Here is a 19,111-nt window from a genome sequence, read left to right as displayed (position 1 = left end):
CTAGGGTAAAAAACAGCTAAACTGACTAAACTTTTTGTTGTTATTAAAGATCAATTTGGGTTTAATGGTTGGCATGTCCGCCTGGCACATTGAAATCCTGAGCCCGTGCCCCAAGCCAGTCAAAATCGAAATCAGAAAATAGAAGACCCAGTTTCTGTGTATTTCGGTTGTGTGTAACATTTCTATAAAGTGATGTCGTGCTATGTTCGCCGTTCAAATTCGGCCATGAAAATGTGATCGTATTTCATTGAGTTTATAATAAAATTGGACTGTACTCGTTGATATGCAGGGTGCGTTTGACCCAACTTTATATGAAAGGTGCTTACACCTGGGAAGTTTGAAACTACAATGTTCATAGATGAGAAAAATCAAATAAATAAAACAAACAAAAAATCGCCGGAGCGATTTTTAAATAAATGACGCTCAAAGTTCACAGTTTTAGGTTTTTTAGGCTTTCAAGATTTTGCTTTAAAACGGTAAGTCCTATCGAAAAGGGACTAAGGAAAATTTTGTAGCACTGAAAATTCTCTACAGCATTTTCTTTAGTCCGAACAGTCATGATGGCTCCTTACTTATGCAAGGTCGACGATACTGTCAAAACCGTTCGAAGACATAATGAAATTCAGAAATAATTAGTAAGCATTACTTTTGTAATGGGTACTGCGAGAGCTACACGAAATTTATTAGCGAACACATCTGAACTTTTTCTTAAGCCGAAATGTTTGAACACTGTGATTTAGTCCGTCTTCGAATTTGACGTATGTTTGGAGGAGTGATTACGATGTTGCAATAATAGAAAAAAACACACGGACTCACTTTAAGAGCTATATTTGGTAGCCATAGGGTTTTTGCAGCTTGAGAGTCATTATCTCAGTCAGTATGGGCTTACCCCTGATATACTGTCATAATATGAGCCACGAAGACTAGACATGTCCCTAGCTGCACATTTCCGAGGTACACGAAAGAGTGAACCCATATATGTAGCCCATATTCGTACATGATTTAAGTGTGAAAGAAATATTACGATGCGCTGTGGTTGACCGAGATCAATCATGTTTTTCGATAGTTGTCGTGCCCATCAGACACTTTAGTTGGTTACCATGGATTTTTTAGATCTTTTGGACCATTATATCAGGAAGCATGGACTTATCCACATTATATGATAATTAGTAACTTGAGTTGGTTTCGACAGGTTTATTTAGAGCTTTTGAGATATTATTTCAGGAAGTGTGGACTTGTCCCCGAAAAAAGTGAAAAAAAAAACAAAAAATGCCAAAAATGTCGAAATCTTGTGTGAGAAGTTCCCGAAGGAGTGGACCATTATGGTCCATATTCGAAGTTCATCTGGAAGCAATATAAAGATGTGCACAATTTTTTACCAAATCCGTTTCTCCCTTCGAGAGTTATCTATCATGCGCACCATTTCAGCGAAAAAATTTTGAAATGTTGTGGTGGAGGAACCCTAAGGAGTGAACCGATATGGCTCATTTTCCAACTTAATGTGAGTTTGGACAAAATATTTTACGTTCAAGAATTATCTTGAGCTCCAGCCAGTCTGACAGACAGACCGACAAACATAGCTAAATCGACTCCAAATTGTCTGTAACGGATTCAAGCAGGAACATTTTATCGAATCAAAGTGCATATACCTTCACTAGCCTAAAGGCTGAGGGTATAGAAAGTCGAAGATCCGTAGATTGAAAAAGAGGCGGCATGTCATCTCTATCCTTCTGCAACTTCATAATTCCAAAAGGCGTAAATATTCGTAACCTATGGCTGTGTAATCATGGCGTCGGGTCTCATCGTTGATCTTATGTGTATGTTAATTTTATAGCTTCATATATAGCTTAATCCATATAGCTTCATATAAATAACTGTTGCTAAATCTGCATCAAACTGCCCACCACATGGACTGCTGAAATGAAGTTCCCTGAACAGTGCTTTATTAAGTCGTAAAAGGCTGACATATGTTAATCTATATAACGCTATTTAGGTTTACAATACACGGTGAAGAATATTCCCAGTTTATAGAATGACATTCTGAAGACTGCAACTCTTCAGACACTAGCCGGACATCTTTATGAGAAGGCTCAAAACTGCATCTTTCGCCTTTTCAATGGTTATTGTTTGATTGTTTTAGTGCCGATAATATCGATAGGAAAAACAATCTGTCGATTGTGGATTAAAAATAAAATATTGAGATTAAAGATAGTGCCATCGATTGTTTGCCAGTTCTAACTTGAAGGCGCTGATACGCAGTTAGTTTGATGTGTTTTTTCATACCGCTTAGAACTTTAATATGTCCTTTTGTTTTTTAGATACACAGTCGACGACTTCTTAGAAAATTTCTTCAAAATTGACATTTTCATAATGTTTATTCCACTTTATGTCTAACTAGTTCTTGGTGGATAATAAAAGTTAACTCAAGGAAATAAAACGTGTTTTAGATATTCAAATAACATTGTAAATTTCCAACACAAAATTGTTATCACACTCGATGTGCTTATTTCATTTCTACAATTTTGTTGCATAGTGTTTCCCTAAGTGTTGCATCGATGGAGGGACGGATTTTTTTACTACATTTTAGTTCATAACAAATAAAATTTTAAAATGGTGTACCAACATATTTTTGTATTAAAAAAACTCACATCATAGTCTATCCTCAACGATAAAACACAAAACGGATTTTTACATACAGACACATTTGGGAACATTAGGAAAACTAGGATGTTCTTAAGACTAGTTGCTAATATTAAACTTTATCCGCTGTCATCAGCATCACTATAACTGCCTTGTAATTGCCCATCTCGTTCTTCCAGTAGACTGCGATTTAGTTCTTGTATGCGGGCTGACAATGCTCGGCGACGGGGTGTGCCAAATGATGGAATAGGTGGTGGCTCAATTAGGGTGTTCTTTTCGCCTATCACCGTTACAGTGAAAGCCAATTGGCAAATAGAGGTTGGAAAGTAGTTTCATAGTCGACAGAGTATAGAATTCAAGCCGATTCGGGAGATAGTTGGGTGAATGGTTTATATGGCATTTCGAGACGATGTAATGAAATTATGGGTGCAAATGCGAGGGAGTTATCGAGTTGGTCACGCGTTACGGCAAAGTGATAGTGTGTTGTGTCGTTGTTAGGTGAGAGATATTAAATTGGTAGCGATGATGTGTGAAGGTGTTGGTTGGTTTGGTGTGAGAGAACAATAGATGTTGTATTGTTGTTTTTTTTTGGTTGTTTGAAATTGGAAAAAGAGACAAGAAGAGAAATTGAAATTTTACATTTTTGTAAAATAAAACTTATCACAGCTATTGGGTTGGCTGGCTTTTGGTATTTTTTTTTTGTTTTTGCTGATTTTTTTGTTATTTTGTAAAATAAGTTGTTGTTAAACAATAAATAGATACATTTGCTAAAATGTTTAATTGAAAAATATATATATAAAGAATCAACTATTTAATCAGTACTTATTGAAAAGTAACAATAAATGTTCTATATATATTAAATATATATGTTTATGAAAGATAAAATCAAATAGGCTAAAAAGCTGAAACTCAATATTATACTTAAAATTATATAAAATGTCTAAAGGACAATACATTGACGCAGTTTAAAGTAATTTCATATTATTGAATACTATATATTGTCCTTACGACAGCGGTTACAAACAACCAAACGAAGCCAAAATAAAATATTTGGAAACAAAAACAAAGTAACATGCAATATGTATTTGCTCAATCTAGGTTTCTATTTAGGAAAAAAATTGAAACCAATGGTTTTTGGCTAAAAAAATATTTCTGTTTGTAAACGGCTGCTGTTGATATATTTTAATTTCGGGATTTATACATAAATAATTTACAATCAGCACTTGAAAATTGTTTTCACTTACAAATCAAAAACAAAATTAAACTAAATTATTCCAAAATTCGAAAGTAAAGAGAACTACGTATTTCTATTATAAAAATTATTTTAAAGCTAAACTAATACTAACTATTGTTGGAAGTGTTTTACATTGCGTGATTTCCTCAAATTATACTTAGAATTATTTTGTTTTGGAATTGGAATTGGGAGAGATATCATATACAGCGATGGTCATCCGCTAATAATGTCATGTTCCGAATTTCTTCTGATGTCTCAATTGGAAGCAGGAACATTGATGAATAGATTTATATATACATAGTAAATATATTATTTTGCTTGATTTAAATTAATAACTTTAAATAGATAAATAAGTGATTAGTGTGTAAAAATTTTTCAGATAGGTGAAATAATTTTTGATACTTTGAATTGCTGCGGATTATGGATATACAACATTGTATGCCCTATAAAAAATCAATTGAAAAGGAGAGAGAATAGGGTCCAATGCAAATTTATACGAAATTCTCCAGCAAAACTCATGCATACACATTCTACACCTTCTGCTACAGGGATAACAAACCCTTATTATCTGCTATATAATATCAAATAACCGTTATTATAAAATTTCGTGAGTTACGTATGTTCATTTTTCCATTATGTTGGTACACCTGTTTGTTATATATGTTGTTTATATAATTTTGGATTACCAGTTTGTTTTTGACATTTAAAAAGGTAAGTCGTGTCGATTTTTTACTATTCAAAAAAATAGATCAAAAAAACTGTTTTAAGTTTTGTGTTAACAAGTAAAAAGGTATTAGTCGGCTTTGCCGACAGATAGCTGTAACCTCAGCCTGTGTGAATTGAAACTTTTGTGAGGGAGGTATGGCCAGTTTTCGAACTTAAACTAAGTTTGGAGAATATATTGCAAGATTCAAAGTATGGACCAAATTGGTTGCTCAATTTAAGAGTTATCGCACGTACCATTTTAGCGAATATTTTTGATGTACCAGAAGGAGTGGACCGATGAGCACAATCTTCGAACTTTATGTAAGATTCGCAGAAATATCACAATATACACAGTTTGGACCAACGGAGTATCCAGTGCAAAAGTTGACATGCGTACTAGCCAATACACGTGGTGGTAGTGCGGTTTTTTTTACAGATTTCGGGCCAATTTTTTAAGAAGTATGGACATGCCCCTGCAAAAACTTGTACTGTCTTAAGAGGGGTAGCTAATACAAGTTGCTGCAAAAAAACTTAAAGCTATTCGAAAGCAGGTCTTAAACTGCGATTTGTAAGAAAATTTTGTACATATCGATCATTTACTCAGAGATTAACACATCTCAAAAAACCCAGTTTTGAGAAAAATGCGTATTAAGTTGGCGATTGAAATTTGATTTCCCAACTTAAAAAGATTATTATACAAAAACTAAAATAACTACTTGGACCATATTTAGTAAACAGCTAGCCAGATATCAGTGTTAAATTTCTGTGCAAGATCAAGCATGATTTGAAGTGGTTTAGTGCTTCATAAACCCCAAAAAAAAATTGTTCAATTATGCCAAACATATAGTAAATGAGTTGTCGTTGAGTTTTCGATATATCAGCATGAAAATTTGACACAATATAAAGTAGAAGTCGAAGACAAAATAGAAATTGCTAACTCAGAAAACTCATTTTTAAGTTATGCCACTATTTGAGTAAATGACCGATATAACAAATATTGGAAATGTTGAAGATACCATACTGGTGTATTGTGTGTAACACACAAGTGGACCAAAATAGTCCACTTTTGAGAAAAATTTTGCAATTTGTGTGGGAGTTACTCGAAGGAGTTAATCGATATAGCTCATATTCGAACTTTTTTATTTGTCCTTAAGTCTATAGATACAATAATCCTTAGAGACTAGATACATATAATTTCGTTATATATTTGTATAAGCAGTTGGGATGCAACATTAACTCTCGGTTTACAGAAATACGATTTTCAGAAAAGTCGATTAAATTATTATTATTAAATTATACAAGGAGACGGCGCACAGTGCGTAATATGGGAACTTTAGTGGAACTATACTCAAATATTAAAGTACATAAACTAATGAGATTCTTGTTGAATTCCATTGCTAAGTGTCCCATTACTAATGCGTCATATTCAGTTTTGCGATTTACCCTGCCAAACAACTATAAATGCATTTACGTTTTACAATATTTATTTTCGTAAAAAATTGCTTCTAGCTTTGCTTAAGTAATAGAGTGATACAAGCAAATGGTAGGTTAGTTGATTATAGTTTTTTTGTCGCTGTTATAATTCTTGACAAATTTTTAACTATTTGGCGTTTATAGAGTTGTAATATCTACTTTAGTTTGGTTGCAATTCGTTCCCCAAAAATGTGATTTTTAAAAAGTCTACTAAATTTTTTCTTTTTATAATCGTTGGAGGTTTTTAAATTTGTTTCAGTGAGTTGCAGAATAATCAGCACATTTTCTGAGAGGTAGGATATTTTTCTTTGGGCAAACCAAAAAAAAAAAAACTGCAGATTCGCGCAGGTTTAAGAGATATGCGACTTTTTCAGAAAGTCATTTTAATATTCATATATCTACATTTTTAAAAATTTGATAGAAGAACCGGCATTAGACGTCAGAGTTGGCTTGTGCCAAAATGGGTTCACCAATACTAAGAAATTTTGCTTTTTATAGTTTGAAGACTATTCTTGCTAATTTCATTCATATTATATAGGAAAAAATGGTCAAATTTGAGCAGTTTTCGCAGGACATCGTAAAGTACCTAAAACAAATCATAGTCACACCAGATGCGTTAAGGTGATAGACTCATTTGTAGAACCGTGTAATAAGATAAACATATCCTCAATAGAAACGTTAAATTTGTAAAATGTAAAATATATATTTTGATTTGTTAATATTTGGGGATGTTTGGGGAAAGGGCGGTTAGGCAAGCAAGTATCCAAATCAAGGATCTATGCTTTAAATTGTTTTATTTGAACATTTTCCATTCAACGAATAGAAATTTTCAGGTAAACTAAACTCGGTGGCAATAAAATCTTCCACCTTGCGACATAGATATTTTTAATGGCGATTTTCTGTCTTGGCCTACATTCAGGGATCTTTTTTCTGTTGTGTATATCGACAACAGCCGCCTTAGCGATATCGAGAAATTATGTTATTTGCTCAAGAAAACTAGTGGTGAAGCAAAAGACATAGTTTCAAAGTTCCCGCTGACACACAAGAGTTTCGCTCTTGCGTGGTCAGCATTGAAGGAGACATATGACAATGTTCGAATCTTGGTTAACAACCAACTTAAATTGTTGTTTGACCTTTCGGTCCTGGATACTGAGTCCAGTGCGGGCCTGAAGAATCTTCAGCGCGCAATCAATGGATGCATTTCGGCTATGGCGATCTACGACGTTTCTACGAACGATTGGGATCCCATATTGGTCTTCTTGTGCAATCAAAGATTGCCTAGAACTACCGTCACCATGTGGGAACGGACGGTTAAAGACAAATCGGCATTGTCTGCTTGGAAGGATTTGGATCGTTTTCCTACGGAAAGGATTCAAACCCTTTCTTGTCTCCAGAATATTCGTGGCATAGATTCCTCTAAAAATGTTGAAAACAAAGACGGTTCCTTCTTCTTCTTCTCGTGCCCCTGCAGTAAAAACCTGTGTTCTTTGTCCTAAATTAGTACATCCTTTGCGTTTTTGTCCAGAATTTACTAAATTATCCATAGAAGGTCGTTTTCTGTAATGAAGCGTTTCAATTGCTGCATTAATTGTCTGACGGTTGGTCATGAGGTTAGGAAATATGTCAGTAAACATAATTGCGGTAAATGCAACAAGCGACATCACACACTTTTACACCGTGAGATGTCCAGTTCTGCAAGTTCCGTTCGTACAGCGACTTCGTCGCAATCAGCTGGTACTTCATCCTCCGCTCAAACTAACAATGTGAATCCAGATATCCCTTCGACTTCGTCAGGAATATCACACTCTGTCAATAGACAAGTGCACCATGTTTCACAAAACAAAAATGTTGTTCTGGGTACAGCTATGGTGAATCTAATTCATCAAGGCATCACCTATCCTGCTCGTGCCCTTATTGATCCAGCTTCTGAAGCGTCTTTCATTACTGAAAGTCTACAACGTCGCCTTGGTATTTCTACTACGGCGACACAGGCAACAATTTCTGGCATTAATCAAAGTACGTCCACTACATCCCAAAAGTTATGTTCGTTGTGTATAGGCTCACCAATTGATACGTCCATATTCTTGGAAATTGCAGCTTTAGTGATTCCCGCTATTTCTGGCAATTTACCATCCTTCTCAATTGGTGAGGACTTGATTTCCCGTTTGCCAAATATTCGTTTGGCTGATAGAAATGTCTTTGAATGTAGAACAGTTGATCTACTACTAGGCGCTGATTTATATCCAAGAATTCTTCTTCAGGGAATTCAATCCAACATCCTAGGTTCACTAATGGCACAAAAAACTGTGTTTGGCTGGATCATTACTGGTCCAATTCCATCTTCCAATATTACGGTTTTAACAAAGACAATAAATTATCCAGAAGATGATCTTAACAAGCCTCTTCTTCGGTTTTGGGAATTGGAAGAACTTCCAAAGCGCGCTATTTTGTCTCCTTCGGACAAATTTTGCGAAGAAAATTTCAAGAGGACGACTCGTCGGGACTTAGATGGCACATATATTGTCACACTTTCCATCATACCTGAATTCGCAGGTCAGCTAGGACATTCTAGGACCAATTGTTTACGACAATTCTTCCGCAACGAGGCTTCCCTCCTAAGAAAACCACAAATTAAAGTCGTTTACGATGGGGTGGTCAGGGAATATCTAGAATTAGACCACATGACCACTTGTTCCAACTTCTTCAGCAGACTCTTCAGTATGCTACTTGCCTCATCATCCGGTTATTAATCCGGATAAGCCTACAACCAAATTGAGAGTGGTTTTCAACGCCTCAAATAAGACTTCTAATGGGAATAGTCAAAATGATATTTTTATGTCGGCCCAACCCTACAATTGGATTTAGTCCTACACATTCTAAGATGGAGACTTTTCAAATTTGTGTTCAATTGTGACATAACACAAATGTACAGACAAATTCGAGTGGATCCTACTCAAACTCCTCTCCAAAGAATTTTATTTCGGGATTCTCCCCACAAACCGGTTCAAGACTTTGAACTTCAGACCGTAACATTCGGAGTTAATTGTGCTCCATATCTTGCCATTCGGACTTTACTGCAATTGGCCGATGACACAGAGAATGAATTTCCGTTAGCTGCACATATCCTTCGGAAGTGCATGTACGTAGATGACGCCTTGACCGGTTATCACGATTTGGAGACAGCGCAAAAATCCAGAGACCAATTAATTGGTGCTCTTTCTTCCGCCAAATTCGAATTACGGAAATGGACAGCCAATGATCGCAGCATTTTAGAATCGCTTCCTTCGGAGCATCTTTACGACGCTAAGCTTCTTACTTTCGTGGAAGCTAGTAGTTCAAAACCGCTGGGTATTCGGTGGAATGCACAGCTGGACCAATTTTATTTCAGTGTAAACCCACTGGAACACCGGTCCAAATATACCAATCGGGAAGTTTTGTCAACCATCGCTTAATTATTTTATCCGGTAGGATGGTTAGGACCTGTGATAGTTGTAGCAAAAATAATTATGCAACGTATTTGGCTCGACAACTTTGGTTGGGATGATTCGCTTCCGTCTTCGACAGAACGCGAATGGGAAAAATTCGTCGAGTCATATCAGGACGTTAATTCCATTTCTATTCCTCGTTGGGTCCAGTATTCTCCAACTTGTCAAACAGAACTTCATGTCTTTTCAGATGCCTCAGAAATGGCATACGCGGGGGTAGCGTACATTCGTATTGTTTCCTCTAATGGAGAAATTTCTACTAATTTGCTTTCTTGCAAAACAAAAGTTGCTCCCATCAAGTCCATTTCGTTGCCTCGTTTAGAATTATGCGGTGCGGTAGTAGCATCTGAACTTCTGAAAGGCATTCTAAACGAGATTAATATTTCTTTTCATAAAGTTTATTGCTGGACCGACTCAACAATTGTTCTTTCGTGCCTTTAGAAAACTCCATCCAATGGACCACTTTCGTGGCGAATAGGGTTTGTCGTATTCAGGAGAATGTTGGGCAAAATGATGGTTCCACGTTCGGTCTGAGGACAAGCCTGCCTCTTCACAACTTTGGTGGCATGGTCCACACTGGCTAGGTCTGGATAGTTCAAATTGGGACATCCAAAACGTTTCCGTTGACACGGAAGTCGAACTTCGTCTAGTAAGAACTCATGTCACTTTCATCAAGGACTATGAAGATATCTTAAATCAATTTTCTTCCCTTGATAGGGCTCTCCGTGCCATCGCATGCATTCTTATATTCCTCTACAACACGCATCCTGCTCATAGAGGAAAATATCACTTTGAACGGTCCACTCCTACCAATTCTGAGATTCAGGCAGTCATATTTCGTCTTGCTGTTTTAGCTCAAAAGGCATATTATCCAGAGGAATACTATGCGTTACTTCATAAAAAGCCACTTCATTCGAAAAGTTCTCTGTTGTCGTTAAATCCATTTCTGGATCAAACAGGGGTAATGAGGTCAGATGGACGCCTAGCTCAATCACCAACTCTTTCCAGTTCTGAACGGCATCCAATTCTTTTACCCTATCATAGTAGTATCGCAAAACTTTTGGTGGAACAAATTCATATAGAGTCCATGCACGGAGGAAACCAACTAATGCTTCGTACGCTTCGCTCGGAGTATTGGATTCCTCGTGCTACTTCGTTGATTAGGCGACAATAAGGCATTGTCGACTTTGCATCTTAGCAAAGAATCGCACTTGTACCCAAATCATGGCATCTCTTCCTCCGGAAAGAACGTCTATTTCTAGACCATTTTCTACAACAGGTATCGATTTCGCTGGTCCATTTGATATCAAATCCCTTTCAGGTAGAGGTTGTAAAATAACAAAAGGTTATATTTGCGTCCTCGTTTGCTTTTCTACGAAAGCAATGGAACCAGCGTCTGATTTATCCACGGCAGCCTTTTTGGCTGCTTTTAATAGGTTTATTTCGCGCCGTGGTTGTCCCAAGACTATCTTCTCGGACAATGGCACCAACTTTGTTGGTGCATCGAGAGAGTTAGAACGAGAATTTAAGCTTGCGTTAGATGAGATTCGGGCAAAGCTCCGTTCCAAGTTCCAATACCAGGAGCCCTAATGGAAATTTAACCCAGCCGGAGCTCCACATATGGGTGGACTCTGGGAAGCTGCTGTTAAAAGCTTCAAAATCCATTTTAGAAAAATCGCGAAAAATCTCAAATATACGTTTGAGGAGTTTTCAACCATTCTACCAAAAATTTAAGCTTGTTTAAATTCTCGTCCACTTTGTCCGATGAACGAGGGGCTATACTCTACGGTGGCCCTTACACCGGGTCATTTTCTTATTGGATCTCCGATCCTTGCTCCTCCGGAGCCAATCATAAACGAATCTCCCTCATGAACCGGTATCGAAAACTCAAAGCTCTTTCTCAACAGTTCTGCCTTCGTTGGAAAGAAGAATATTTAAAGAGCCTCCACCATCGCTATAAGTGGAAATTTCCGCAACGCGATATTCAAACGGATGATTTAGTGGTTCTTCGAAATGAAGAGCTACCTCCCACTTCTTGGAAACTCGGTCGAGTCGTCAAAGTCTATCCGGGAAGCGACGGTCATGTAAGAGTCGCCGATGTGAAAACAGAAAACGGTATCGTAAAACGACCCGTAGTTAAGCTGGTTATTCTGACCGACCAAGATTAGATAGTTCGTCTCTCTACCGTGCCATCTCCATTTTTTCGCAGATATGGAAAACTTGAGCAAGATGGCCGCTTCTCTACCACTTGTGGATGAGAACATTCCCATGTCCGATGAAGAGAGAGAGAGAGTTTGAAGATAATAATATGGCTCCTTTGGGATCTCAAGATTCTGACTTGGGAAGGATCACCGAAGTTAAGGCTCCTCATCAGGGGTCTGATCTGGGGCTTCCAGCCAACCAAACAGGCCCATCGGCCAAAAATACATCGGTTGCCTCTCCTCATCGGGAGATTTGCACGGCAACTCTTGATCCTATACCTGTTGCCTCTCCTCATAGGGAGAAGATCTCGGCAACTACGGCTCCCAACAACAATGCGTCGGTTGCTTCTCCTCATCAGGAGACTTTCACGGCAACTTCGGCGACCAATCCAGAAGCAATGGTTGAAATGGCAGTCGATAGCCCAAAGGTATTTCTGCCAAGCAATTGCGGCTATTCAGCCAAACCGACAGGTCCCGCCTCTCCTCATCGGGAGATTGCACGGGCGAATTCTGTGACATTACATGGCTCCACCTGGACCATCAACACGGCGTCTCCTCATCGGTAGCTTGCATCGACAAGTGCGACTACCACTCCCATTGGTAATCGATCAGTGACAGGATCAAGTCGTTCTAAAGGTCCGAAATGTGCAATGTGCGAACAGAGGCATTGCTTGAAAGATTGTCGTCAGTTTCAACAGCTACCTTGTGTCAAAAGGATTCGATTTGTGGTACAGAATAACTTCTGTTCGAAATGTTTAACCCGATCGCACATTCTAAGAGATTGTTTCAGTCTTCGACGCTGTCAGAAGTGTAAAGGGAACCACCATACACTTCTCCACTCCAACCAAACCCTTCACGAAAGTGTCCGCCCTTCGGGTAATAAAGACTCTAGGTCTCGTCCATTCCAATCGTCGCCCTCATCCACATCGATTTCGTCCGCTAAAAGGAAGTCCTCTGCGAGACGTCCGTCTGCTCCGTCGCGTCCGGCCTTGTCCGAGTCTTCGGGCTCAGTCGGTCCGATAATTCAATCCATACAGCCCATTGTGACCCTGGGGCCGACAATGCTGGTAAAAATTGTCCTTCCGGTCCGAAAAAATACCAGTCCGAGCGCTATTGGATCCCTGTGCTGGTCATAGCCGTATATGCTCCACGCTTGCTAATGACCTCCAACTCAACTCCCTTAACGTTGGTCAAGATTGGTTCTGCCAACTTACTTTACAGTCATTTTATGACCCGAATCAAGTGCTTCGAGTTTCGGCACGAAGTATGCCTTCAGAGCATGTGGTCGCCCCTTCACAATCGGCTCCAGACTATATTATAGACCACTATGCTGGGATGCAATTAGCTGATCCCGAATTCCACAAGTCTGCTCACATCGCATTAATTCTTGGTCCAGATGTGTACCCGAAGGTGATTAAATCACAAATTTATTCGAGTCCGGGTTTCCCTTGGGCTCAACTAACTATTTTCGGTTGGGTGGTATCTGGTCCTTGTTCACTGTGAGAGCGCCATAGATGATCGGCCTAGAGAGAGACCTGAGGTCTTGAAAATTTGTGGGAACAATATTCTATTGCCTCGATGGTTCATCGACCATCATTTGTATTTTGAAAAAATGAAAAAAATGAAAAAAATAAAAAAATGCTCAAAATTGACGGTTCCGCCTTGTTATTTAATTTTAATTGTATTTTTAATTTAATAGAATTAAGAATCATGTTGTTGTAACATAGCTAGATGTCTCAAGGGGGGCGGTAATGTTCAATTTCAAATTAAATCATTTTCATGAAAATGTAACCATTCAGCACTTTCTGTAATTTGTCAAAGTCCCTTTTTATCCAACTTTGAATTTTCGTTCAAAGTTAGCGATGACAAATTACAACGAGTACAATCTGTCAATTTGCGCGGCTCTTGTGACATCTAAGCTTTCTCGTTACTTTTAATTGTGACTTGTTCTTCGGATTTTCGTCCATCAACAACGTTTGCGACACCATTGTAAATACAAGGTAATCTATATTAGTTCTTCGACTAATATTATCAATAAAACCGCCAATTTTATTATAAAAAGAAATTACTGCCTTTTATTTGGTTTTTCTTTTATTTTCACTGCTCCGCAACACTGACATTAATTCGTATATAAAATTTTCGAATGATTTGAAAATAAATGCTTGTTTTCTGGCTTAGCCTTCTGTTGATCGGACTTAACCATCCGTGAAACGTAGCAAAATGGTTGAATATGTGGGACTTCAGTGAATTCCTAATTTTTCAATCATAACAGCTCAACTCAAAAGTGAAATAATTCAAGTATCACTATAAAATGACCTTCGCATTTAAATGGAAAAAAACATAACTTTGGTTTACTCTCAAAGGCAAAGAGTTGCTATTGCCATGAAAAAATTGTTTATTGATACATTTTTGAATTTGTTTTTTTGTTTTTTTTTTTTTTATTGAACTGTGAACCATTTGGTATCTATAAACCAAAACTATAGGAAAAGGTTATGAAACAAATGTGAACTTGACGATTTTGACTTTCAGGATGGCGTTTGGGGGATATGATCCTGAAAAAAATTCCTCTTGATATCAAATTCGGAAGAAATATTATGCTGCACAAGGTTTGGACTAAATCAGTTACTACGCTCGTTCCAGTCATTTAGCCAGATGGAAGGATTTGGCTAAATCGACCCCCTGTCTACGTCCATGAGATGATTGTACTAAATGTATTGGATGTAACCTATTTGTAAAAGGAAATGTGAGATATAATTTTGTAATATTTCTTTATGTTACTCCTTTTAAGAGTTATCGTGCTCAGGAGGGTTGCCCTTTTTATTTGGAATGACGACTTCTACATTGCTTTTCAAAATAGTCAGACTTAATCCCATAGTCGTTGTTTTAATATTTTATTAAAACAACTTTAGATTATTCGTGGAAAAAACTGGCGATGTTTACCAAGGGGTAAGGCAGGGAATACTATAGTTTTGGATCTCGCCACAGATACTCATCAGTTCCTTTGTTTTTCAACAAAAAACTTTTTGTACCGAAGTGTCAATTGTTCGCTCAAATAAATACATGTCCAAAGAAGCACTCTGATTGAGAACTCGAAAAACTTCACTTGCAAACAAAACCGAATCTTTCCTACTGCTATGCATTCGTTGAGTATCGACGAAAAACATATAACTAATTTGTAGGTATTGCTTATTACAGCAATAAATCACATTTTCGACAGTGCCTGGTCTCACAATTAGAAGGGTTGACGATGTTTTATTTTGGATCTACTATTTTTTTCAAAATATCGTTATCGTACTCATTAAAAGTTGTCGGGCCATTATGTCGGGAAGTATAGGCTTCCTACAAAAAAATATAATGAGGTGTTCAGGACCACAATTATTCCGAGGCAGAGGTTACAAAACGATCATCGAACAGCTCACCGCTCACAGTCAGCCAGCCAGATGGGATGGAATTGATTCATTCCAGCAAAATCCAGCGATACTTTGTACCTTTACTTTATGAGTCAGCGTGCCCACCAATCATTTTAGTTGGAACCGTAAGGGTTTTCTACAGCATTAGGGATATTATCTGGGTGGTATAAACTACCTCCCAAAAAATATAACATTGTGAGCAGGACCACAAAAACTACCTTTGTAAAAATTACATACATTTTGGCATACATAGCCAGTACAAAGTTATGACCAAACCGGTTACTTCGTTCTAGAGTTAACGTGCGCTCTACCCAGATAGATGGTGGGATATGACTAAGTTGATTCTAAATTGTTGTTGTTAAACCATCATACAGATATGATACATGTTTGATCGTATCAAAGTTTAACCATAAGCCTGAGTGTTTAAATATTAAGTTGATTGAATTAACTGATTTGCAATGGTAAATGCAAGGGATACTTTTGTATCATTGCTTTATTGAGTCAACGTAGGTGTGAAATTTTCTTACTTTTATATACATCCGGTAAATTTGAAAATTCAAAGTACGGCTCGAGAATCTCTCCTTTACTGTATTGAGATGTGCAAAAAAATTAAATTGTCGCTGTCTTAACGTGATTGTGATTATGGCATGTTTCTGGCCATCATTGTGGTAGAATATGTAAGTGTGGCTCTCAATGATTCTTAAGGTGATTAATGAGATATTGAGGTGTCAGTGATGGAGATGGGCCTTTAATGAATTTGCTACTTACAAAATACTACATTTTATCCGTATATATGTATGAATGAGTATTTTGCATGTGATTTTCATGTACGTTGTCTGTACGTGTAATATGTAAGCATGAAGGCGATTCTTCCATAAATATGTATGTATATTTTGGGAATTTTGTATGTATGTACATGTGATGTAGTCTACAAATTCTATTCGTAAGCCATTGATTTGCTCAACAATAGTTTATTGATGTAATTAAATACTTTCGTTTAATAGAAAAAGAAAAAGGGGAAAGAACAAAACAAAAAGTGTTTGAAGAGAAGAAATTTCGTATTCACCTGACAGTTTGGAACTGAGTGGCTGTTTTGTTACATTTGTCGCTGACTGTCTGGTTTTACCTTTCGGGTGTACAACGTTCGTTTGTTTGCTCCCTAGAAAAATACACATACATAGAGGTTGGATGGGTACACAAATGGAAGCTTTTGAATTAACTGTTGGCTAGACCAGTGTCTAGCTATAGATAGAACAATAAAAACGTAGCTCATTTTCAAACGCAATTTTACTATTTATTTCTTTTTTAGTTTGGGTGAGTGTGTATATAAATATTTTTATTGAAATTAAGTCTATGCAAGTGTTTGTATGTTGATTATAATTGTTTTTTTTTTGGCTTAAATTGAAAGATTGTTTTGCTAACTTAAAATAAAGCAATTCCATTGATTAAAATTATATCCAGGTCCTCATATTTTGTCTGTTTGTCCAGCTTTCTGTCGACCTGTCTACATGTTTAGGTGTGTCGATATGTGGATACTACTATAAATAGTAATAGTAATCAGATCAACAACAGCTTAGTAGTATGTTTATCTACTTAAGTATTAACGTTTCAAAACAAAATGTAACGTTCTGAGTAAATATGCATGTGGTTGTGTGTGTGTGGCTGTGTAATTGTTGTGCCTATTGGCTCTGCGTAATTTATCTACATTTAAATGAATTGAATGGATTTGCTAAAAGAAACACGACAAGGTTATGTCTATCATTTGTCTTGTAAGGGTTTATATCACTTTTTGTGGCCTAAGTTGAATGTAATTCCATGTAAATGGTGTAATTACCGTTAACTAGCAATTGACTAGTGGTATCTCTTTAAATCTGTTTTGCTTATATGGGATTACTGTATTTTATTAGGTATTACATCGTAAGTTTAGTTTTAAATATTCTATCAGATTAAACTAATTGCTGGGCTCTATGGAACACACATATACAAAAATATCTATATGGAATATTACACACGAGATTTACAATGATTCACATAATAGATTATATATTAAAAATAATTAAAAAATGGAATTAGCTACTTTATACTGATTTTACCTTTAGAGGGTGCACACCAGAAACGATTTTGAACAACTTTAATAATTCTGTATTTGATACAAGTTGTACATGTCCTTATTTTCTAATAATTTTAGTTTCCTTTAAATATGCATATCTTCAAAATGGGAAAATAATTGCGTAAATAATTCAGCGGCATCCAATATGATAGGGCCCTAATGCACAGTTACACACGCGATTGCATCAACAACAATATTTTTAGAAACGTACTAAAAACCATTAGTCCTGAAGTTGCTTAAAGTGCTACGTATCACTTTAAGTAACTTCAGAACTTATAACGAATAACAAGGAATAATTCTCATTTACCTTGTGTATGTTAATTCTGGACGATGAAATATAAATACCTATATACGATTTGCAAATTTTGCAGAGAAGGCAATTTTGATCCATCGACTTACATATTGTTGGGTTTGCAGTTTAGAACTACTTTTTTAAGTCTACTCATTGCGTTGGGTTGTAGACACTTTGTTTGGTCGGACTTTCGGGCTGTTCTTCCTCAGTGGCTTCTAGTCGCTCGTTCACAGAACCCTTTATATATCTTTTATGTAGCTAGATAATACTTGCCAGATACAAGTAGCACCCTCTGAAATATACATTGAGTTTTCGGTTACCAACAATCAATCAAACATCAGCACAGTGTGTTACTGGTTGAGGTCACCTATACAAAATGAAAATCGTCACATTACGTCTGTCTGGTTACCCAAAATTTTTAACAATTTTTACAAATTGTTGCAGAAAGTTTGCTGTTAACACACTTTGTTTACAAGTCCTTTACCGAGAGCTTGCAAGTTTTTGCTGGACAAATTTCGTCTAGCAAGAACGTGCAAGTAACCAGACTCACATATTGTGTTCTCGATCATCTACAACCTACACACCATATTGTGTTGTTTATATGGAAACAAGTAAAAAAGTATCAATCGGCTTTGCCGACAGCGATGTAACCTCAGTCTATGTGAGTTGAAACTTTAATCTACGGAAAAATCGAAAAGCGGCCACAAAACCAAGATCCTTTTCAATACAAAATGTATTTAAAGGGTCTTCCTTATTTGGACGTATGAACTTGCCGACAAAAATATAGATTTGAATTATAACTCAAAAGTGTTGCAGAGGAGGTACGCTTGGGAAGTGGATATTATTTTTGGGAGTCATAGATATAGCGCACTCCAGTCATTTCAGTTGGTCACCGTATAAACAAGAGTTTTTGGAACACTACGTCAGGATTTATGGACTTGCTCACGAAAAACATAATATCGCTGTAAACAGGACCACAAGGAGTAGCTTTGATATAAATTTCCAAGGATCTTCAAACGGATCCTAAACTGCACTTAAAAAAATCTTGAACTTTTGCGGGGGAGGTACTCTAAGGAGAAGACCGATATGAATGAACCATTTTCGAAGTTAAACTAAATTTGGACAACATATTACGATGGCCAAATTTTGGACCGAATCGGCTGATCCCTTCGAGAGAGAGTTATCGTGCGCTCCAGCCATACACATGATGCCATAGCGGTTTTTACAGCTTTCGGGCCATATTCTCAGGAAGTATGAACTTGCCCCTGAATAAACTTGTACCGTCGTAATTGGGGCAGCGATTACCAATTGTTACAACAAAAATCAAATAGATTCGAGAGGAGGTCTTAAACTGAAATTTTCCGAAATTTTGTGTGGGAGATACCCGAATGAGTGGACATATATAGACCATGGACGAACCTGATCTATGTCTCGCAGTGATATTACAATGTGCAAGTATGGACCAATTCGGTTACTTCCTTTGACAGTTATCGTGCGCCCCTTTTTGGCGAAACTGAAGGAGTGGACCGATATGGCTCATTTTCGAGCATAAACTAAGTTT

The 19,111-nt window shown here is 37.1% G+C and overlaps 1 protein-coding gene across 39 annotated transcripts in view; it reads right to left on the bottom strand.

The window, feature by feature from the left end:
- Shab (potassium voltage-gated channel shaker cognate b) overlaps positions 1–19,111 on the bottom strand; it is a 394,632-nt gene that overhangs the window by 105,482 nt on the left and 270,039 nt on the right. For 15 of the 39 annotated variants that reach the window (XR_012412620.1, XR_012412621.1, XM_073983598.1 and 12 more), the window contains one exon: positions 16,215–16,307. The exons of the other annotated variants lie outside the window; for them this stretch is intronic. Coding sequence is in view for 13 of the 15 variants with exons in the window: in XM_073983598.1 (XP_073839699.1) it covers positions 16,215–16,307 (93 nt within the window). In the remaining 2 variants the exon portion in view is untranslated. The remainder of the gene's footprint in view (positions 1–16,214; positions 16,308–19,111) is intronic. 39 annotated transcript variants of the gene reach the window in all.

This window comes from Musca autumnalis, unplaced genomic scaffold, assembly GCF_047663935.1.
Source record: "Musca autumnalis isolate F117 unplaced genomic scaffold, ASM4766393v1 scaffold_4, whole genome shotgun sequence".
Lineage (NCBI taxonomy): Eukaryota > Metazoa > Arthropoda > Insecta > Diptera > Muscidae > Musca > Musca autumnalis.
This window is presented reverse-complemented; position numbering and strand designations above follow the sequence as displayed.